The sequence below is a fragment of the Tetrahymena thermophila genome (genome assembly GCF_000189635.1).
Source record: "Tetrahymena thermophila SB210 genomic scaffold scf_8254010, whole genome shotgun sequence".
In the NCBI taxonomy this organism is placed as follows: Eukaryota; Ciliophora; class Oligohymenophorea; order Hymenostomatida; family Tetrahymenidae; genus Tetrahymena; species Tetrahymena thermophila.
This window is the reverse complement of record NW_002476013.1, coordinates 181,797-205,591: the sequence shown is the minus strand read 5'-3', so window position 1 is coordinate 205,591 and position 23,795 is coordinate 181,797. Positions and strand designations below refer to the sequence as shown.

The following is a 23,795-nucleotide window of genomic DNA, read 5'->3' as shown; positions in this document are numbered from 1 at the left end:
CATAGACACTTATTATTTTCAAGATTGCATTTTAATATAAGAGTTTTTGATCTTTTTTTTAAAAGTAAATAAAATTTAATTAATTAATTTATTATTTAGATCTAATTTTTATTTGCTTGCTACACTTCTAATTAGATACTCACAGATCTGGATAAAGAAGCCTTACTTATTTAGCTTTCTATTTACTAAAAATCTTCATCAAATTTATGAAAGCTCGTTTACTTTTAATAAAATATTTCAAGTGGGCCTTTAGTTTTGTATTAGAATATTGCGAAAAGAGTTGAAAATAGCTCAATCAAAATTAAGAATAATGAAGCAAAAAGGATTAAATTTAAATCTCTTGAAGTGTCTACCTTAAGAACTAGTTTTATCGTAAAGAGTATAATTATCATTATGTATTGAATTAGATTATTTAATAATTGATATTCAATATGAGACTCTGCTTTTTCAAGCACTTGAAAGCTAAAAATGGGTTGTATATAAAGTGTTAAAAGTCCAATCAAAGAATTAGGTAACTTTATATTCCATATCATATAAAAATCATAGATAATAAACGGTAAATAAATAGAAATAAATGCTATATTTTCGTTGATTATTTATGATAAAATTATATAGAAGCTAACTTTTTTAGAAAGATAAACCATAAATTTGTAAAATTTTATTAGGTAATTTTACTGTTATTTTATTAAAGTCTAGTTATTTAGCACCTCAGTAAAAGCCATGTGGAAAAAAAAGTAAATATTTGAGATGATATAAATGTGAGAATAGTCGCTATGTCCTTTTAGTATTATTAAGTTATTAAATATTATTGGAATAATATTGATTAAATTTGATAATATATTTTATTTGTAATTAAAGACTTTCTGGTCAAAATAAGTAATATCATCATAGACAGCATACCAAATACTATAATCTAGAAAAAGAGCATTTAGGATGAGACATTTCAAAATGCTCAAAACACCAGATTGTAGTATATAAATTTAAGATCCTCTTATAAAGGATGAGAGCCTCTCAGTAAGTATAAAAGAAACCAGTATAGAATACATGATATTTAAGTTTTCTTGATTATAAAGTATGGTCAATAGAATAATTATGTAGTAATTGGTAACTAATAAAGAAAACTGTAAAATCTTAAAATGTTCTCCTTTAATCATTTCTTCGCTTCTTAAATATTTTGGTTTAGATTGTATTTAAATATATTTAATTATTTCATATTAATTTCTAATTTTTAGCCTTTATTCACCAAAACAGTCTTAATTATCTAGTTTGTGATTTAGTTAGTTAGTGAGTTATTACGAGCAATAAGCATTACCTTGAGAAATTAAAATAATTAATAATTTATCTTTCAATTTCTGATAAATTTTAATTGATCTTTTAGAATCTCTTTGATTTCTTCTATTTTAAAATTGCATTCTCAAGGATTTTGATTACTTATTTTGAAATTTTTAAGTTTTCTAGTCAAAATGAGTAATCTCTAGGTCTCTACTTTAAATATTCAAAAATATTTTAAAAAAGATAGCAAGCGGATAAGCCTCTTTTCTATACTTTCTTTTTTTTATCAAAAAAAATATTTAAATAATATTTCTTTTGACAAAATTTGTCTTATCAAATTCCCTTTCCAATAAAACCTGAGCAGTAAATATCTTTTGATTTTCATATATTCTTATTTAATGTTAATTTTGTCAATCTAATTAATAATTAATATCCACTATAAAAAAAGAGGTAATTAGGAAATTGATTTATTTATCTCTAATGACATATTTACAATCAAAATCTTTTAATTTATTTTGTTATCGATCAAAATTAATAAAAGAAACCTAAATATAATACAAATGCTAAGTTGTACCAAATAAAATTTTCCATAATTAATTCAAACTAAAAATTATAATTAATAAACTACAAATTCTGATTTTACTATATTATAATCTTAGGCTTTAGAGTTCTAATCATAAAAATATAAAAAAATTATTATATTTTCTTTTTTAAACAAAACAAAAAGAATAATTCACTTATAAATAGAAACAATTTTAAGCTAAATTAGAATATATTATTTAATAAAAAAATCTTTAAATTTTTAATTTTCAATTTGAAAATATGGAGAAAAAGCTAAAGTAATAGATAATTTTTTAACTAACTTTAAATTTTAAAAGCTAAATTAGATAATTTACTGAATAAATTTTTATGAGCAGATATCAATATTAGGATTGAATTTATCAAATATTTAATTAAATTTAAAGTTTCAAATAAAATACTCTGAAATTATAAATATTTTTAAATTTTTATAATTAAATGATTACTCTTTTTTATTTTTAATATCATAAAACTTTTTGTTTTATTTATTTTAACTGTAAATTATATATATATATATTTTTATCAACTTTAATATTTATTTATAAAAAAGTATTTTTACTTAAAATTTAAATCATTTTTGAAAATAAAATAATACTTTTTAAAATTACTGCCAATAAATACTACGTTAAACTAAATATTCTAAGAAACTTCAAATAAATCATAATAAATAAATTAATTAATTATCAAAGAAATATATAAAGAAAAAAATTTTAATTTGAACATTTTTTATCTTGCTTTTTATTTAATTTGTAATTCTTATCCTAAAATATTTATTCACAACATTTTCATGATTAAATTATTTTGTTATGCTCTTATGATATTTATCATTGAAAATAAATTATCATTTTATTTTTTTAATTAAATATTGAAAAAATTACTGTTTAAAATATTAAATCCACATTTTTATTTTAAAAATAGTTGATAGAATTTTGATTTTTATACTTATAATAAATCATTTTTTATGTTTAAAATTGTTAGATTATCTTTTTTAATAACAAAAATTATGAATATTTATGTTTTAGTTCTACAAATAAAATATTATATTTCAAGTTGTAGCCAATAATAAGTATGAATATCAAATAATTAAATAAATTTAAAAAAAAAAAACTAATAAAGCAAAAATGGTTTTTAATCAATTAAAATATACAGAAAAATTACTCAATCAATAAAAAAATATTTGATAGAATTTTGTTTTTTATACTTATAATTAAATCATTTTTTATGTTTAAAATTGTTTGATTATCTTTTTTAATAACAAAAAATATGAATATTTATGTTTTAATTCTACAAATAAAATAATATATTTCTTAGTTATAGCTAATAATAAGTATAAATATCAAATAATTATATAAATTTAAAAATAAAAAAATAACTTATAAAGAAATTTGGTTTTTAATCAATTATATAAAATATACAGAAAAATTACTTAATCAATAAAAAAATTATTGTTTAAAATATTAAATCCAAATTATTATTTTAATAAATAGTTGATTATAATAAATCATTTTTTATGTTTAAAATTGTATTATTATCATTTTTAATAAGAAAAAATATGAATATTTATGTTTAAATTCTACAAATAAAATAATATATTTCATAGTTGTAGCCAATAATAAGTATGAATATCAAATAATTATATCAATTTAAAAATAAAAAAAATACCTTTTAAGCAATTTGGTTTTTAATCAATCATATAAATCATATAAAATATACAAAATATTTATTGGTATTAGTGGCTGTAATTCATTTTAAATGACTTTACACTGAATAATAATTTTATGAAAATAGCTTAAAAAGGGAATATTTTTATGATTAGTCTGAAAACTTTTGGGATAAAATATTTTACATTAATTTAAAATACTTCTTTGCAAAAAAAGTTCCTATTATTTTTTTTCATTGGTAATAAAATTGTATTGCTATTTTTAGTAATTCAGCTTGTGATCTTGGATCATTTTTATAAAAAATTCCACATTTTATTTGAAAATGTCTAATTAATGTGAGTTAATCTGAATATTATTTTATTTTGAGAAACTAAAAATTTTAATTTCATCTTAATAACTTTCATCTTTTTAGCTTAATAGTATTGATACATTTTTTTCTTTTTTTTGCAAAGTTAAAAAATATTATACAAATGAATAAATATGCTCCCTTATTTCTATATTAGTGTTTTTAATTTCTAATTCAACGGAAACACAATGAGACAAAGATGCTCTCTCAATATTTTTAACTATTTCTTCCATAGTTTATTAGTGATTTTAGTAATCAATTTAATTTTAATAAAAAATCTCATATGGCCCTTTTGTCTTGTATTAGTAAATATTATAAACACTCAAAGCGAACTCTAAAATAGTTGCAAGCATAGCACTGTAAATTATAATATTTACAACACTTGTGTCTATATTAAGCAAACAAGATTTCATAAAAAAGAGTATTACGATTATTGTGTATTATATAAAATTGTTAAATAGCTAGGTATCAGCTTCTTGATCCAAATATTGTAAAGCTTTGTAGCTGAAAATCATTTAAATCTATAAAATCAACTTTCCATGTAAATTTTTAGTAAAAATTTTTTTCCAAACAAAAAGTATTTCTTGTAAAATTAAGAAGGCATAAATAGAAATAAACCCAAAATTGTAAGATATCAATTAGGCCAAAATGAGAAAGTAGGTTATATTTTTACTAGCATAAACAAAGATTCTATAAATATCAAAATGAAATGAGAGCTCCTTTATTATTTTATTTAGGCATTCATGAAATTAGTGAGATTGATATGAAATAAACTATAGACAGTTGTTATCAAGCAAAGCCAATCCAAGCTATCAGCGTTTAATAAAATCAAGCAGTTAGAAATTATGGGGATTATATTAATAGCATGAGAAAGAACATTTAATCTTTTTATAAAGAGATTATAATTAAAGTAAATAGTTTCTTCATATACTCCATACTTAATACTCTAGTCAAAAAAAAGTAAAGTAAAAAGAAGGCATTTTATCACTCCTATAGGCCCACTGTAAAGTATGTAAAAATATATTCCTTTTAAGTAAGATACAATCCTCTCTATTACTATGAATGCAGCTAATGTGTGAAATAGTATATCTTATTTAACTATTTTATAATATATAGCTAATCCAAGTATAATATAGTAATTAATTACTAATAAGCTAAACTGTAATTAAGTCTTTAGCTTGCACTTTTCCATTTTATTTTTTTATCAGTTTTTAAACTTTTTTATTAATTATTTATATTTTGAAATTTGTCACTAATCCTTTAATAACACGTCATAGATAGTTTATACTTTTGCAAAATATCAATAATTAAGTAAATAATTCATACACATTCATTAATGTATAATTAGAGCTCACTATTACCAATAGAAATACATAATTTTAAATTTGAATAGTTTTACATAAATAAGCGATTAAAAGGAAAATACTTTCATATAAATGTTGTGTTTTATTTAATTTAACATTTTATTGAAAGAAAAAAATATAAAGAAATATTTTATTATCCATTTATGCTTTTTGTAAAAGTTTCATTAGAGAAAAGTTTTTAAGAAATTTTATCCTCAATTTATTTTTCCTCCTAATTAGTTTACTTAAATATTAAATGAATTTCAAAATAATTCATAAGAATTTTTAAATCTTATCAGATTTTTAAAAAGTAATAAAAAGTTTTGTGGAAAAAATTAAGTTTTTGTAATACGTATTTTTCTTATTTTTAGTTTTTTCTATCAAGGAATATAATTAAAATAATCAGTAAACAATTTTTGTAAATAACTAACTACTTTTGTGACTTTCTTTTTCAAATAAAATTTATGTTACAAACAAATTTCTTTTAATTTGCTTATTATTTGGTAGTTATATTTATAATGTGCTAAAATTTTCTGAAACATTAATTACAAAGTTAATACATCTTTTATGATGTGATCAATTCCTTAGTATAAGCCAAACATATGAACTTTAGTCAATAAACTAATAAAATTATTTTTAACCTATAAGAGTAAGATGTTTATTAAGCTAATAGCAATTTTATAAAATAATTTATTTCTCAAAAAATAACAATTCTATAAAATAATTTATTTCTCAAAAAATATTAATTTTAGTCTATCGATGAACAAATTTAAATGGTTGTGATTCACTTTTTAGCAATTACTTCCAAGGCTTTACTTTATTTTAATAAAATTTAAATTAAGATTTTCTATCTTTGGAATAATTTATTCCTTCTTTACAAAAAATCCAATTTTTATGTTATTTTTTCAACCATGAAAATTTATCTAACAAAATAAAAATTAATATTAATAATTGCTAATGAAATTGATTTATTTATCAAATTAAAAACATAAATACTAATAAATTTAGCCTATTTAATGATTTAAATACTTTATTTAAATAAAAAACTATTTGAACTTAAAATTATATAATTTTGAGATAAATAGAATAACATAAAAAATTGATGAAAAAATAATTTAGATTATGTAAAATTAAATAGGTATTTTTAATATCATTTTATATTTTTTAAGCGTGGCAAGATGAATAAGTAAGTACATTTATTTGAATTATAATAGATAGCTATAAATTATAGATTAAATATTAAGATACTTATGTTATAATAGTTTAATTTAATTTAATTAATTTATTAAAATTAATTTTCTTATTTACATTCATTATTAATTATTTTTGATAAATCAAATCAGATTAAAGGATTCACTTTTGAGATTGATAATTTATTTTTGTGCTTAAATTGTATAAATTTTCTTTTTCTATTTTTTTTGTCATTATTCTGATTCTGCTAATAACATCTACAATGCTAATGCAATCAGTTCTTTTTTTAAATAATTATTGTAAGCTTAATTAGAGTTTCAAACAAATTTAATTACCTTGATTATCCATAAGCATCAGAGTAGCTCTTACTAACACTTCCAGCTTATTTCATTAAGAAATTAAGGGATAAATTCATAAGTTTAAGTGCAGTTTTATAATCATCGCCTTTTTTATATGATATTTTTAGTTATTAAAGCTCTAAAAACAAAATATTATTTACCAATAGTCAAAACCCCCAAACCACCAGCTTAGAGTATATCAACTAATAAAAATGTAGCCCCATATTTCTTCTCAAGATCAAATTATATAGCTTCAAATCTACACATTTAGAAGAAATTTTTAATCTTAACATTTTAAAGTCCAGGATGATTAACGAATGGGCAATAAAAATATGTTCTCTCTTCAAGTTTGCTTGTTTCTTCATTCAAAAAAAAAAAAATTTTTATAAAAAATTGAAATTTTATAAAATTACCCAAAACAGATAGGGATTAATAATTATCCAAATTTTCTGTCAAACTTGCAAAATATTTTCCATTTTCCTTATTTAGCTTTCCTCTCATTAAATAGTCAAAATAAAAGAAAGATGCTTAGTAATTATTCATATAACAATCTAAGCCTATACCTTGTATTGTATCTCCATATACTATGAAATCAGCAGTTACATAACCAAAAACACCTTTTTATTAATTAATTATTTTAAATTATTAATTTTTTAGTTATTTATTTATTTACCTTTTTCATACAATTTAGAGCCTATTTCAGAACACAAATTTGTTAGATTTATGTTAGATGTAATCGACTTTTATGGAAAGGAGCAACCTTTAAAATAAAATATTTTTAGAATTTTTATTTGTTAATTAAAGAAATACATACCTATATTTATAAATAAGCTCCCTTGAATTTTATCATAAGCAGTAATTAAACTAACTTCACCACTTGGTTCTATAAAAAATGATAAAGAAGGAGAAGAAATAACAGTTCTATTCAATAAAACAGGGTAGGCTTCAATTATTCCTCCTCTTCTTAAAAAGCAAGACAAATATTCTTTGTAGTCTTTGTAAAGAGTAGGCATTGCAATTTTTACTTTTGAAGCTAAAGTTTTACTTACTATTTACTTTATTTTTTATATGATTTCTTCAGTAACCTTTTAAATGGTTAAATAATTAATATTTATCTTATTATCAAAAACATTAATAAACTAATCTATCTTAAAATAAGGATTAATTTATAGTTAATTAATTAATTACCTCAGAGTATTATTTTAGCAAGTCCGATAATTGGTTTATAGAATCAACATTGTAATAAGCTAAACCTCTTCCTTAGAACTCATCATCAATTTTAAGTACCCACGTGCTTATTTCTGGATTATTTGCTATTAGTACTGTTAGAGTATTTATGAATTCGGTTTCATCATAAATTTCAAATGCTCCAGGAGGAACATCTATTTTACAAGAATGGAATATTCTCCTTGCTGCAGATTTTGTTGAATTAACAAAAGAAATTTAAGGGTCTCCTCCCATAATTGGTATATTAAGTTCGGTGGCAAGTTTTATGTCATCATTCGAAGGATATCCTGGAACGATGTAGCCTTATTTTCCTTTAATTAACTTTTTGATTCTTTTTAGTGCTTAAGGAGAGTATAACAATTTTTTAGAAAGGGAAAAGTGAAAAGGGAATGTGTCACAATTTTCAGGTTTAATGAAATACAATCTATCTTTAAAGTTTTATACATCTCCTAATTCAAGAATCTAATTTTGAATATTAAATTTTAATAAAAAAATAATTAATTATTACAAATAAAGTTAAAATTTTCTTTCTAATTAATATCATCTAATTACTTTGTAATAATAATTTGTAATGTCGTCACTTACTCCAAAGGGGCAGACATAAATAATAGAAACCATAGGATCTTTTATTTGGAATATTCTTGTTATTTAAATATTCTCTCTTTGTAACTATTTATCCATCGTTAGTCTCTTCAACTCCTAATTTATTTTATAGATAATTTTAAATATAATTTACAAAGGTTGTTGAGGATTAAATTAATTTCAAACAAAACTTTTTATTTATAAAATTGTTAAATTTTTTTAAATTGTAAATAAATAAGTATTTGATCATTTACATCAACTGAGAAAGAGTTAATATGAATTTCGAACCTCTTTTTGAGTTTTATTTCTGGCCAATCTAATTTAAACTAATGTAATGTTTGCTTAAATTTATCAAATAGCTGTTCATTTTTTAGCTTTATCAATTTTTTAGTTTGTTTTTTATGAAGATATAACCTAGCATACTTTTATATTATCTTAACTATTTGTATAGTTTATTTTATCCTTTTGTATTCTCTGTATTAAAGAAACATTCTAATTATTGACTAAATCTTTACAACAGCAAGTAATTTTCCTTTTTCTCCTTTATACTTTCTCTTAGGCAACTTGACAAACTTTTAATTATTTTAGAAATTGTAAATTTTTTACTAAGCTTTGAAAAATAAAAATTACTTCATCAACCATATCTTAATTAACTATACAATTTAATAGCTCTTCTAGAGTAGGTTTGGTTATTTTTTCGCTTAATTAAGCAAGCTAAATTTAATTTTAAAAATGGTTAGCAATAAGAAAAATATTATAAGCAATAATCTACTTTTTTACCATCTAGATAAAACATAGGAAAATCAAATTACTTAGCAATTTATTCAATTTCCTTGAGTAGCTAATTTATTTATCCCCATTAAAGTTAATAAATACGCTTATAAGAGGCATATTCAGGAGTCTCTTCTAAAACTTTTGCCTTTCTTACAATTAAATGATGCAAAGAATACGCATCAAGAACTTCAGGATATGTTTTTGCTTAGGTCTCTTTTAATGTAAGTTCAAAATCATCCTATCTTTTTGATTAATTTAAATCATGATTTGCACTTTAGTCAAGTAGCTTATTTGAAGGAACAAATTATTTAAATTTAAAGCTCTTTCTTTAAAAAGAGTTTTAAGATGCTTGGGCTTATTCTTACACTTTTTGATCTTATTTAGGCTTTGGCTGAATTGCCTAAACATCTAATTTTATATTTATTAAATCTATTTTAGGTTCTATATTAATTTCTTATTTTATCAGCTTTTCCTTAAACTCATGCATTCTATTAATAATAAATTATAAAGAAAACTATTTATATAATGTAATAAATATATTTCTAATAGCTAAATTTTTTAGTTAATTAAATAATATCAAATTATAATTTTATTAAAATTGAAAATTATTCTTTTAATTTGTGAATATATTTTATCTCATTTATGGTAAATATATAAATTACATCATTGGTTTATTTATAAGTGGTGGAACACCTCTCGAAAAAGCTGGCATAATATCTACATCTTTAGGAACGACTCCTTTGTTTATAAGATTGTATAAACCATTATATATTTCAGATTCTGTAATTGCAACAGCATCAGCAAAAGGGTTGTTTCTAATCTCAGGAGGTAAAACTGAGGCTGGTTTTGAAAATCTTCCAAGCTTTAGCTTTTGCTTTTAGTATGAAGATTTGTCCTTAGCAGTAGTTATAGCATTTGTATTATGCATACTCATACTTTTTTATCTGGGTAAATCCATAACATTTTTATTCAGATAACTCCTTCCTATTTCAAAGCTTTTATCAGCTACTTTCTAAAAGGAGAAATCCTTTTAATTTCTACTATATTCAAAAGACTTCTATTTAAAATTTTAAATAATTATTTTATATTAAAATATTTTTTAGTTTTTTTACATTTTAATTTTGCTTAATTACTGAATTACTACCTTAACCTAAAGGCTACTTTTGGTATCGTTTCTGTTAAGGTAAATAAAAAGGTTGATATTCACTATTTTCATTTAAGCTCTAAAAGTTATTTGTATTTGCCAAAACGCTTTGATTTTTCGCTGTCGATTAAAAGTGCTACTATGAATCTATTGTTTTGTTAATAGAAGGAAATTTCTAAGGGACTGAATCAGGTCGAGCCATATTCTAAAGTCAAAAAACATAATTTTTTTAATAAAATTTTAACGATATAAAATTGCTAATATAAAAAAAGATTGCATAGCATAATTACGTGAGTGAGAAGCCTATCAACGTTGGTTTATATTGAGTTCTCAAATTTTTTTATTGTATAGGTTAATCTTTGATAAATGTTTTATATATCTTAAGCTTCTGCTACATTTCCATTTCCTTAATTAATTACCACAAAATAAATATATTTAATCATATTTTTTAGCTATATTGAGTAAATTAATGATAAATCTGCTAAATGATAATAAAAAAAACCTTGCTGAGTATTTTTTGCAGTGGCTATAAAGTCGAGCTTCTTTTTTAAACTTTGAATTTCATCCTATGCATTTACAATTATTTTTCCTAAATCTTCTGAATTCATTTTATCTTTATAATTGTGCTATGATTAATTTTTTTATGAGAAATTATTAATAATTGATGAATGGCAAGAAAAGGTGTATTTTGTTTTGTATTACTTAATATATCTTATAAATCAATAATTACTATAAACAATTTACAAAATATTATTTATCTTTGAAACCAAATAATTAATTTTTTTTTGTAAATTCAAAACAACAAAAATATTAAATTTTAATCAATTCTAACTTATCAATTTAATAAATATAATGTTTGTTTTTTATTCATTTCCAATACAAAAAGTTATCTTATTAAATTAAGTTAGTAGTAAAAATCAAATCTTTGTAAAAATTAAATACAATAAAGATATAGAATTTCAAGATATTATCATCAAAATTATGCAGAAAGAGAGTAAAGAACAAGAAAGATACGATAACGTTTAATATAGTTAGCTTTTTAGCTTAGATCATGGCGGAATTTACCACTATTTTAAGAAGAGAGTCCTCAAATTGACTATTAGGAATATCTTTTTAGGATATGTGATTTTAATGCTTATCATTTTAATTTCTACTAGCATTCGTACTCAAGGTAAACCATAATAAAAATGATTTTATGAAATAAATTTATATTGAATTCTTAATACATTTTTAATTAAAATAGAAATCCTACAAAATATTGAGGAAGGACAAACAAACAATTTGGCATATATTAATAGTTAAATATAAGATAATTTATCTCAGCAATTCAATAGTGTAAATGAAAAATTATTTAAATAATTTCAAAAAAAATACCAAAATTAGGATAAAAAAATGTGTTTTTTTTAATTATATTTAGATCTATTTAAGACTGAACTACACAGGGGTTATTTATTAAAATTAAATTACTTAATTGAAAACTTTTGTGCTTGATCAAAGTTGTAATCTGCAAAAATCTGGTTCAACAATTGATAATGCAAGCAATTGTGTTATACCCTTTACGTTGTCTAATATAGAATCTGCTTTAACAAATCCTAATAGCAATAAGCTATTATTTTATAAATATAATATAAATTCATACAGCTAGCTAAGTGCCTAATAATAAGCGAGCATAAATAATATTATACAGTTTATTGATTTATAAAGAGCTGTTTTCAAGAGTATAATCGATAATGATTCCCCAAACAAAGAAGGCTTGGTTTACTTTTTTTATTTGCCTTAGGATTAAATGTTTATTTTTGATTCTGTAGGAATGAATTCTGCCAGCATTTAATTTGCAACTCTTTTATCAAATTACTAGAATTGTATCCGTTATGAATAGTGTTTAGTTGATGTAGATGAAGAAGAGTGTTAAACTTATAAGCAAGACTGTGAATATTATGCCAAATGCAATTAAGATGTAAAGCTTTGATTCAAATTAAATTCCCTTTAATTAAATTTAAATATTTTTAATGTAAGTTTTAAAATTTTAATTTAAAAATAGTATTTTTATGAAAAAAATAATTTATTTTTATAAAATCTAATTTAAAAAATTAACAAAAACATTTAAATTTAATGTTCAACCAACAATAGATTGAAAAAAAATTAAATGAAATTTGTATTAAAATAATTAAAAAAATGATGAAAAATTATTTTAAATATTTAAATTGTTAAAGAATTTTGGTTAAAATAAAATTTTTAAATAATTTAAAAAATTAAAAAATAAATATCATAGAATTAAGGTGGGACATCAAGCAATGGCTATAATTTGAACTGTATTTAAGAAGACTAAATTAATAACTATCCTTATTAGATTTTTAATACTAAGTTACAGATATCAAGCAATTACTATCATGTATGCTTATCAATTATTGTTAACAAACTTAGTTTTTGTAGTAGAATAAATTTATTTGGCCTACTGAATTAGTTATTTGTCTTTGATTAAAATAGATATTCATTTATTTTGACTGATTAAAATTTTAATATCATTTACAATAATTTTGATAAAGTAAATTTTTTTAAGAGAGAAACCTTTTAAGATAAGATAATGCAACTTGGATAACTAAATGCAGAAAGTAATTACTCTCCTTCTACAATTGCAAGCTAAATTAATTAGTTATTTAATGGATAATCCTAAATTAACAGTAACGTTACCACTAATCAAATAATAATCAATATTGATTCTAGTTAGTCCTATGATTCAATGTATTTTCTTTACACAATCATAAATTATTTCTTATTTCAAATTTATTTAAAGTAAAATTTTAATGTCAATGGATGTTCTGAATTTGTAGCTTACTTATGCTGAATCTATTCAAACTGATCCAACAACTTAGAATTATGGAGTATTTATGATGACCTCAAGTGATAAATTCTAAGAATAGAAAGACTTTTTTGATATTTTTTCCTATTATTACTTTATTTTTACCTCAATAGAAGTAGTTTTTATAATGATATTCTTCTTCATTTTATCATTCGTTTTAAAGAGACTCTTGATAACGATTGCATAATCTATTATCGTAAGTTACTTAATTTTTTTTTTTAGTTTAAATTAAAAAAATGTTTATAAAATAGTTTTTCTGTAACTTTGTCAAAAAAATAGATTAAAATTTTGACAAAAATTCAGATGAAATTCAAGATTTCACTATTTTTTCTAAATAAAATATGCTTCCTTAAGAAATTATTGTATTAACAGAAAATTTAGATCATTTTGTTTGGGTTGTTGATTTCTTTTCTAAGTAAAGCTCAATAAAATTATTGTTTTTTTAATTCTAAATTAATTTTTTTTTTAGGGCAAAAGAAGCAAAGCACGAAAATATCATGCTTAAAAAAGGTATATTCATATTTAAGAAAATAAATTCATATGAAGGTCTTGAGATTGTATATGATAAACTCATATCAAATTACAAAAAGAATGCAAATGATGTAAAAAGTATAGAAGAAGCAATGAATCATTGTAGAGAAATTCTTTAAAGTAAATTTAGTATGAGAATGAGTATTTATTTATATGATGTTTTTTTAGTTTAATTAGATTATAGAAACGAAATCTTAGATAAAAAGGATAGATAGTCTATTGCTGATGATGATATGCAAAAGATTAGCAATAAGATATGCTAATATATCAACAATATACTTAATTTAATAGCAAAACTACTTTCTTTCATTAAGCAACAATAAGACAGCAAGCAGGAGTATTAATTATAAATATTATTTAAAATACTTAATTAACTACCCAAAACATTAGATTTGACGAGAAAAAACTTGAAGAATACAATAATGTCTATTAAGAAATTATTAAAATATCTAAAGAATTAAACTTCAAAGACTTTTTAAAAGTGAAGCTTTTGTTAAAAAATGCTAGGATATTGTATAAAAGAGCTGTAATAAATAATACAGCTCTGTTTAAAAACTCTGCTAAAAAACTTGATCATGCTTGGAGATTATTAGATGAAATAAAATAAAATGATAAAGACGACAATTTTCAAATCAAGAATATAACTGTACTAAGATAAAAAGTTTTATTCCACAAAGGAGTGGCCTCTCAGCATTATGGAAATGATTCAGAAGCTTTAAAGTTTTTGGTTTCTAGTTTAGTAATTTATTTTGTTCAGTAAATAAATAAATTAATTAAAAAATTTCAAAATAATTTTTAGGACTATGGAAATTACTACTCTAACAGACTCAGAGTAAAAACACTAAATTTTATGGCCAATATTCTAAGAAACCCAGCTTATAGAAAGAAAAAAGAAATTCTTAAAGATTTATCTGCTTTTATCCGTAAAGATAAAAGAAATTTTTACATCTTAGTTGATTGCTCTCGCTAGATTTAAGATAATAAAAATAAAGTTGCCACAATAATTTACAAAGTTATTATTTATTTATTCATTTAATTACTTATTTTTTTTTTTAAAAGTTATTTTAGAATTTATATTTTGGGTTGAATTTGTTTTATTTGAGTTAATATTATTTAATAGATATATAATGAGTATATGGGAGATAAAGATAAAATCACTATAATAAAATATGGAGATAAAGTAGACAATATTTTAGATTTATATGAAAAGGAGGTGCATAAAAAGAAATATGAATTTACAATTGAATCAATTGAGTAAATAAAATATTTTTATTAATTAAATTTTAATTAAATTTATATAAATAGAAAAGATTTATTTTAGACTACTTCAAGTTCCAGATGTCTATATAAGGCATTCTAGTAGTGCATAGAGTAGGCAAAATAAAAAGAAGAGAAGGCTATTTCCAAATACATTATTATTTTTGCTTTCGGTGAAAATACTACAAGGAAGGAGGTTAATTATGAAAAAAATGAACACAAGCTAGCTGTAAATATGTCCAATAGCATGAATAGCAACTTAGATGATGATAATTATTCATCAGGTAATAACGAAGAAAATAGTAATATAAGCATGTCAATAATTAGTATGAAAGATAAAATGAATAGGCCTGAAGGCGATGAAGATTTTGATAGTATCTAAAAAGAATTAACAGATGGATTTTTCCATTTACTACTTATTAAGTAAAATATAAAAAACCACGGAAGTCAAAAGAGTAAAATTATTCAACTCTGTGAAAAAAGCAGGAGACATTATATAATTGATTTAGAAACTAAACCTTTTATTACTGATATTATTAAAGATGTAGCAGGATTTCTTTAATGAGAAACAGAAAAATTTTTAAAAGATCTTTCAAAAATATCAAAAACTAAATCATTTATAAATAAGTGAAAAAATATTTTAATTTATCTAATTTTATTTCAAAGTTTTAGACTAAAATGGAGCTCTATATTTTCATAATGTAAAGAAATATAATGCTAATAATTATGAATCATGTTATTTTAATGAGTTTTTATGATTTATACAAAAATAAGTAAGCAGTTCCAAACATACCATATAATTTTAATTAAAATTTTTTTGATTTATTAATTTAATATGTTCTTATTTAATAGTTCTGAATTGGTTTAATTTAATCAAATTAAATCACATATAATTTCTAATTAAATATAAAGGTTGATTTTTAGTAATTAGTATTAAATGATGGTTAATTATGAAGATAAATAAATTAGCAAGTTTTAAATTTTATTTGATTTGAAGTGTAAATTAATTTAAATAATTAATGCTTTTTTTTTAAATTAATTATTTTGAAATGGATTAGAGGGATAAATAATTAGTTTTTAAACATAAGTATTTTATTATAATTTTTTTTAGCAATTTCAGCTTGATTTCGATTTGCATAAAATTATACAAACACTTAAGATAATTACAGCTATAATTGAAAAAGTCAAAATATTAAATGCTATTGATAGCTTATAAAGAATTCCACAATTGCTATCACACGTTATATATAAGCCAAACGAGCAAACTAATAATCCAGTTATTGCTAATATCTCTAGTAAATCAATAAATTTGGAGCAGTTCATTTCTTAGCCATCAGATTCAGATTTATTTCTGCACCTGTTTATGAACCTTAAAATTTAAAAGCTAGTGCTAATAAAACAAAATATACTGCAGGTAAATGACCATTTTTTAAATGGTTCCTATTAACATTAATTAGTTAGTTCATTATCTTTTGTAAAATTATAAAATAAAAATCCAAAAGTTGTTGAAAAGGAAAATTGAAAGATTGTTAATATATAATAGCAGCAGACTAATATCATAGCATTTTTTTTCTTTAAAGAATTATTCTAACTATCACATTCATTAAGATTAATTTCAATTGTTTCTTACTCTTATTAAATTTATAAAATAGGTGTTTAAGTATCTTTGTCCTCCATTAAATTGAATTGTTTTCCTTATCATTATTATTATTTAAAATATATTGATTAATATTAAAGTTATCACTATTTTCTTTAATTCATTGATAAATATTTTATTTTCTCAAAAAATCCTCACTGTTTTTGTATAAATTTATTTATTAATTAAAATTATACAAATAAAACCATTACCTTCTCATATAATTACCAGAAAGAAGGCGGTAGGTAGTTTTAATTAAAAATGAGCTATATTTAATCTTTTAATTTTATATAAAAATATATATCTTACACTTCATAAATTAATATAAAAATCCTTTCTTGAATTAAGATTACATTTTTATTTTTGAGAAATGCATATATTTATTTTCTCATAAATAATATTTGAATCAAAAAATTTTTGATAATTAAAAAAAATGAGTTTATGAATTGTTAAAAAATATTTTAGTAACAAATAAATGGACTCTTAAACCTTTATTTTTTAATTATTTAAACTTTAGTTTAGACTTTATCAAAAAAAGCATCTATTTGAATTAATATTAATCAATAAATATATGATAGATGTATCGTTGAATTGAATAAGTAAGTTAAATTTGTATTTAAAGAATAGTTAATTTAATTTTAGTTTTGAGATTATATTATTGATCTGACACAATATTTTAAATTAATGTATTGTAATTATTTTTGATAAGCCCTACTAAAAAATCAAATTTTTTCCTTAAGAAACTGAAGTCCTTTAAAAAAGTTTAAATTTTAAAATTTTTTAGAAAAATGGAGTGGTAAAATTTGAATAATTAAGATATAATTAAAGAATAATTACTCTTTGATATATTTTTTATATATTTTAATATATCAATTTAAATTCAAACTTAAATCTCTCAAATTGAATATTTTCCAAAAGCTGAACCAGATCCTAAGTACCTTAATCTCCGATGCAGTTACCTTAAATTTAATTTAAAATAATTATCAATTAAAATTAATTTTAATAAATAAACAAAATGAATTTGATATTGGAAGAAATAGATCTATCTAACTAAATCTAGCACTCAATTATTAGTTTATATATAACGAATATTTAAAATCAAATTAAATAAGAAAATTAAATTACAAATAATGTCAGCAATATAGATAAATAAATAATATCTTTTTGTTTTCTTATTTTTCAGTGAAAATTTTGTTAACTAATTATGAAAATAATCTATTGAATATAACCATAAATTAATAGAAAATATTATATTAAGCAAGAATTACTAATAAATTTTAGTTTTAAAGACAATGATTATAAATTTGGAAGGAAAGACCTACGAAGATGCACCTCTTCTGGGCGAGACTACTCTATCTAGGACATATTTAGTTTTAAGCATGCTTTTTTGCTCTTTAGTTCATTTTATATGCCTTAGTTGGGTCAAAGATGCTTTAGGAGATATGATGGTATATCTTTTCTTATGTTTAATTATATCTCCAGTTATTTTCATGCTATTTATAGCTCCTACTAATAAGGCTTTCACATATTATTTAACTGGAGAAATGAAAATTAATAAAAATAATATCTTAACTATTATTGTCATGAGTTTCGTCTCATTTGGATTAAATTTCCTCATATCATTGGCCCTAGTGAAGGAGTTGATTAATTTGTATGATGGAGATATATTATCTATTCCTGTTCCAGTACACATTGATAAGTCACCCTACATGACTCTTTTTTATCTTGTTTTTGTAATTGTTATGCCTATCGTAGAAGAAAGCTTTTGGAGAATATACATCCCAAAAAGCTTCTCTATAAGTATCGAATCTTATATTATGATATCCTTAATGTACGGGTTCATGAATTTTGTTATTCTTTACTCAATATTTGGACATCCTATTTATGGATTGATAGGTTTTATCTATGCTATATTAGTGCATTTTATCTTTACCTATATTCACTAGCATAACAGAGCAATTGGTCTCATGTTGGTTTCCTTTGGAATGCGTGCAGGCATAGCCATGAGCTTGTATTTCTTCTTGTTTTTGAAAATTAGAAATGCAAAATATTCTTCACCTAGTCAACCTAATTCTTTATAGACTTCTATGCATGGTCATAACTGAAATTATAATAGGAATTTTTTTTAAATAAGTAAGAATGAATTATAAAGGTTTAAAGACATTTTTGATATAAAATATTTTAAGATTGTTTGTACATTTTGTATTTGTTTGTATATATATATTATTTACTATTAAGATAGATAGATATATAAATACTTACATTAATAATAGATGTCTGTTTAACTTAAGAAAAAAACAAAAATAAATATATTATAAATTATCAAATCATCAAATAAATTAAATTATTTGTTTATTTAGAAGACTTAATCATATAAATTTATAATAAAAAAATAATATAAAATAAAATTAGTTAGATATTTATTTTCTTGCTTTTTTATTTCAATTAAGATAATTTTTAATAATAAATAAATATATTTTAGTTATGAAATAAGCAAATTAATCAAGGGAATTTAATTAAATATTCTAAAAATTAAAGATAATAATGAAACAAAATCAAACATGAAATTACTGACTTTATCATAAATAATTTGTTGGAAAATTAGAGTATTTAAATCTATAAACTAACTCATTTTTTGAGGAGTTTATATTAAATATTTTTCATAATTTAAGTTGAATTATATGGTTTTTTCAAAAGTTTAATAAGTTTTCTTTTTCAGAGAATGTTTTGATAAATAGAATTAACTAGGTTATTTAAAAGATTTATGAGTAAATGATTATTTTTATATTAGAAAATATTCAATCTTCTGTAGCTTGTTCAATAAAATAAAGAGAACTTATAAAGCCAACACCAAGTAAATAAAACAAATATTTTGTTACTTGATATCTGTTTTTACTAAATTCCTCAGCTATAACTTCTTATGTAGATATATAAATAAAAGTACCAGCACTAATACTCATTAGAATACCACAAACAAGGTTACCTGCTCCGCTGAGAATCCATCCTAAAGCTATTCCTATAGGGTTCATTGCAGCTTATATTGCTATCATAATAGAAGCCTATTTTATCTTCATGTTGGACTATTTAAAAGCAAGACCTAAAACTAAACCCTCGGCCCATTTGTGAGCTAAAACAGCAAGAGCTATAGTTAAACACCTTGAAAATTTTTATTCAACACCTATAGCTAAGCCTTCAAGACACGCATGAATGCCTAAAGCAACTTAAAGAACAAAAGGAGCAAAATAGTTTGAAATTTGGCTATCTTGTTTACTAACTTCTAATTTCACTATGCTGTTCTCTAATAAGTGTATATCTTTTGAAAATAAATCATCTTAGCAGTGAGAATATCTCTTTTATTAACAACCAGAAATTGAATTTTGTAGGCTGTAATTAGTCTTTGATGAATTTATTAAATGATGCTCCTTGTTTTCAGTGTCTTCAATTACTTTTTTAATTGCCTTTTGATTTTCAATTTCCTAAAAATTTTAATCTTCTTCTATTCCATTTATTGAAAATTAATTTTAAATTTAATCATTTTTAATTTTATTTTAACAATCCTAATTTTCAACTCTAGCATATTATTTTTAGCTATATTTAACAACATTTTAAATATTATTATAATCATGATAAATGGCATGACTTATAGTACTATCATCGTTACAGCTATTATTGTGATAATATTCGTTTCCGTTATGATGTTTTTTCTCTTATACCTCATCATGCTCATTATCTTCTTCATTGTGATGATGGATTCCATGAAATTATCCTCCAATAACTCTATCTAACAATAGAAGAAAAGAAAAACTAGCCACAGTAATTAGCATTTAAAAAGGAAAATGTTAAGTTTAGTTAAGATAATTATCAAAATTTTCTGCTGCTTCGGGAAGGATATGAATAAGTCCCACAGACAAGAACAATCCCCCTGAAAATGCAGAAGCTATAGAAAGAACTTTTTGATTTTCCCTAAAAGATTTGACTCTAAGTGGCATAATCCCAGTAACTATGATAATAATATACATAAAAATCATAGTAAATGTTTTAATTAGCTGTATTTAAGAAGACATTTTTTCTTTTTTATTTGATTAAAAATTTTTTTTATTTACAAATAATTGTAAAAAAAGATATTTTTCTTTTAAAATAATAGTTAAAAACGTATTAAATTAGTAATTAGATGTTTTATTATTGAGAATAAAATAGTTATTAATTAAAATTTCTCATTAGTTAATTGTTTCTTATCTGATTTGTCAATTTATTACTCATAATTCAGAAGAATTTATTCTTCAATTACAATATCAGAAATTAATTAATCATTGAATTCATCAGATTAAAATAACTTTAGCAATATAGAAATATTTCGCTAAAAAAAATTACGAGTTTACATTAAATAATATGACTAAAAATAATGAGAAAATATTTTCATATTTTAAATAAACTCTTTTATTTAGAACAAAAATTACTAATCAAGTGAAAAAACTTTAGTTTTAAAAATATTTAATTCGTGAAAGAAATAAAAAAAATAAATTTTATTATAAAACTTATCAAAAATATGATATTTTTTAAAGTCTTAATTATGAATTATAAAATTTATCTAAAAAAAATAAAATTATTAAAAACTTAACTTAATTTAATTGATTAATGATAATTTATTTATTATATGATTTAAAAAATTTTTAACAAAACAACTTTAAAACTTCTAAATAATTTTTTTAGAATTTGAATTATTAAAATAAAAATTAAAAAAATAAAACATTTAATAAATACAAACAAATTAGTAAATTCACTAAAATAATTTATCTTATAAAAATGTATTTTTTATGAAAACATTTAAACGGCTATATTTATTTTTCAAAATAAGAATATTTGAAATCAAAGATATTTAATTTTTAACAAAATAAAATTAGAGATAAGTTTGATATTTGATAACTAAATCATTTACTATTTATTTATAGCTATAAATTAAAATTTAATTAATTTTTACGATAAATATTCATTAAATTTCTAAATTTAATATTTAAATAGAATAGTTTTTTCTTCTATAAATGTTAATTTTCATAAATATTATTCAGTTTTTATTTGAAATATATTAATTTCTTTTTAAAATGTAAGTCTTTCTATATTTAGATTAAAAATTACTCTAAAAAAATACTTTTTTTTAATGATTTTATTTAAGAGATAAATTTAATAAATTTTTAAAGTTAAAATTTATGTTGTAAAATAATCAAATTAAAAAATTAATATCCAGAAATCTTTTACTTGATGAATAGATAAAATTAAATGTTTGATGTAACATAAAGTTGAATATTTTTAAAAGGTTTAACAGATATAAGAATAATATTAATTTAATGTTTGAGTATTATTAATCAGTCTTTTCGAAAACCTATGAAAACATCATTAATTATCTTAATTATATTCAACTCCTATCCTAGTAGATTCAATCGATTGAATGAATTTTTAGATAAATAGAAGATATGTAATAATTTAGCCAGATGATTTTTTCATAAGCCTTACCGAATAATATTTAAAAACAGGAAACTTTCAACCACCAGTGGCTTGCTCAATAAACCATAAGGAGGAAACGAAACCAATAGCAATAAGGAAGAAGATGTATTTAACAATTTTGTATCTTTTAACATTGAATTCTTCTACTAGTACTTCTAAGGTGGCGATATATACGAATGTACCTGCACTAATGCTCATAAAAATACCTGTAATAAGGTTACCTTGGTCAGATAAAGCCCAGCCAATACCTATACCAATAGGATTCATAATAGCTTATATTGCAATCATGATAGTACTCATTTTAAGATCAACGTTGGCCTTTTTAAAAGCAAGACCAAGAGTTAAACCTTCAGCCCATTTATGGCAAACAACTGCTATAGTGATAGAAAGACACTTAACTGTTTCCTATTCAATACCAATTGCAAGACCTTCAAAAACAGCATGAATACCAATAGCAACTTGCAAAATATATGGAGCAAGATTGGTTTTACCATCTTTTTAAATCATACTTAGCTTTGAAGCAAATTGCTTTTTCTTATTAAGACCTTCTCTAATTATATTTTCTTCGAATTCTTCATCGTCTTCATCTTCTCCTTCGTGTTCTAAGTGAGAATCAATATTAACGTTTTCAACAAGGTGAGATTAACGCTTAAGAATGGATTATTTAAGCATAGAGTGACTATGATCATCATGGCTGTGTGTATGGTCAGTAGCAATCTTTTCGATGAAAAGGATCAAAGCAAAACTGCAAACTGTAATGAAATAGCTCCATGGGAAATGCTCTTCATCACTATCTCCACTGTCGCCTTCTCCATCAGCAGGCTTATCTTAATCTTTATAGTAATCATCAAAGTGTTCGCTTGCTTCAGGTAAAAGATGCAAAATACCTACAGCCAAGAAAAGACCTCCTGCAAAAGCAGAAGAAAGAGCAAGGACTTTAGGGTTTGATTTAAAGCTTTTTGATCTTAGGGGTATATTTCCTGTAATCATGATTAGTGAAAACATGGTTATCATAGCTATTAATTTAATAATCCAGGCCTCCATTTCTACTATTTTATAAATATAAATCAATTTTATAAAGAGTTAAACCAAAAAAAATAATTTAAGAGAACATTTATTAATTTCAATCTTAAATCTCTTTTAAAGAGTAGTAAAAATCTAGAGATTATCTTAGCCATAACAAAATGCTACAAACAAATGAGACAAATATGGAAAAAAATCTATACAAATTAAAATATACTCACCTTAATGTTTATGATATACTATGGAAAGAGCTTAAAATTCTTTTAGTTAACTTAGTTTGTAGTTTTTTCTACTTTATTGATCTTATTGCTTACTTTCTAAATATTAAAAACAAATAAAAAGATTCTAGTTTTTTGTTTGTTTGTTTGTTTTTGATTTTTCTTTTTTTTTGTTTTTTGTTATTTTAGTTAAAAAGTAATTAATTATTTATAATATAAGTAGCAGGGATCGAAATCGCTGTATTTTAGTTAGTTGTTAAGCAGATAAAAGCTTTAACATTCAATCAAATTATTAATCAACCATTTAATCAATT

At 21.6% G+C, this 23,795-nt stretch overlaps 6 protein-coding genes across 6 annotated transcripts; 2 read left to right on the top strand and 4 right to left on the bottom strand. All coding sequences in view use genetic code 6, as the record gives it.

The window, feature by feature from the left end:
* Nucleotides 1-1,150: 1,150 nt before the first annotated feature.
* Nucleotides 1,151-5,050, bottom strand: TTHERM_00327040 (transmembrane protein, putative; the record flags this gene model as incomplete). The annotated part of the gene is made up of 4 exons (XM_001026467.1): nucleotides 1,151-1,312; nucleotides 3,942-4,379; nucleotides 4,532-4,804; nucleotides 5,006-5,050. The coding sequence occupies 4 exons, from the start codon at nucleotides 5,048-5,050 to the stop codon at nucleotides 1,151-1,153; spliced, it is 918 nt and encodes a 305-aa protein (XP_001026467.1).
* A 1,504-nt stretch (nucleotides 5,051-6,554) lies between these two features.
* Nucleotides 6,555-11,065, bottom strand: TTHERM_00327030 (IQ calmodulin-binding motif protein; the record flags this gene model as incomplete). The annotated part of the gene is made up of 15 exons (XM_001026466.3): nucleotides 6,555-6,672; nucleotides 6,728-6,836; nucleotides 6,892-7,089; nucleotides 7,144-7,347; nucleotides 7,404-7,490; nucleotides 7,545-7,815; nucleotides 7,919-8,419; nucleotides 8,510-8,656; nucleotides 8,794-9,111; nucleotides 9,170-9,253; nucleotides 9,312-9,801; nucleotides 9,976-10,370; nucleotides 10,426-10,662; nucleotides 10,748-10,863; nucleotides 10,960-11,065. 15 exons carry the CDS (start codon nucleotides 11,063-11,065, stop codon nucleotides 6,555-6,557), a joined length of 3,381 nt encoding a protein of 1,126 aa, XP_001026466.3.
* Nucleotides 11,066-11,268: 203 nt separating this feature from the next.
* TTHERM_00327010 (transmembrane protein, putative) lies at nucleotides 11,269-15,950 on the top strand. The gene is made up of 12 exons (XM_001026464.2): nucleotides 11,269-11,628; nucleotides 11,701-11,792; nucleotides 11,875-12,414; nucleotides 12,730-13,199; nucleotides 13,252-13,513; nucleotides 13,569-13,732; nucleotides 13,787-13,968; nucleotides 14,017-14,185; nucleotides 14,239-14,587; nucleotides 14,648-14,860; nucleotides 14,969-15,102; nucleotides 15,154-15,950. Exons 1-12 carry the CDS (start codon nucleotides 11,310-11,312, stop codon nucleotides 15,668-15,670), a joined length of 3,411 nt encoding a protein of 1,136 aa, XP_001026464.2. The 5' UTR covers nucleotides 11,269-11,309; the 3' UTR covers nucleotides 15,671-15,950.
* A 2,083-nt stretch (nucleotides 15,951-18,033) lies between these two features.
* Nucleotides 18,034-18,846, top strand: TTHERM_00327000 (transmembrane protein, putative; the record flags this gene model as incomplete). Its single annotated transcript, XM_001026463.3, has 1 exon — nucleotides 18,034-18,846. The coding sequence occupies one exon, from the start codon at nucleotides 18,034-18,036 to the stop codon at nucleotides 18,844-18,846; it is 813 nt and encodes a 270-aa protein (XP_001026463.1).
* A 693-nt stretch (nucleotides 18,847-19,539) lies between these two features.
* Nucleotides 19,540-20,730, bottom strand: TTHERM_00326990 (metal cation transporter, ZIP family protein; the record flags this gene model as incomplete). Its single annotated transcript, XM_001026462.1, has 1 exon — nucleotides 19,540-20,730. The coding sequence occupies one exon, from the start codon at nucleotides 20,728-20,730 to the stop codon at nucleotides 19,540-19,542; it is 1,191 nt and encodes a 396-aa protein (XP_001026462.1).
* Nucleotides 20,731-22,276: 1,546 nt separating this feature from the next.
* TTHERM_00326980 (metal cation transporter, ZIP family protein) lies at nucleotides 22,277-23,761 on the bottom strand (the record flags this gene model as incomplete). Its single annotated transcript, XM_001026461.3, has 2 exons — nucleotides 22,277-23,289; nucleotides 23,485-23,761. 2 exons carry the CDS (start codon nucleotides 23,759-23,761, stop codon nucleotides 22,277-22,279), a joined length of 1,290 nt encoding a protein of 429 aa, XP_001026461.2.
* Nucleotides 23,762-23,795: the final 34 nt, after the last annotated feature.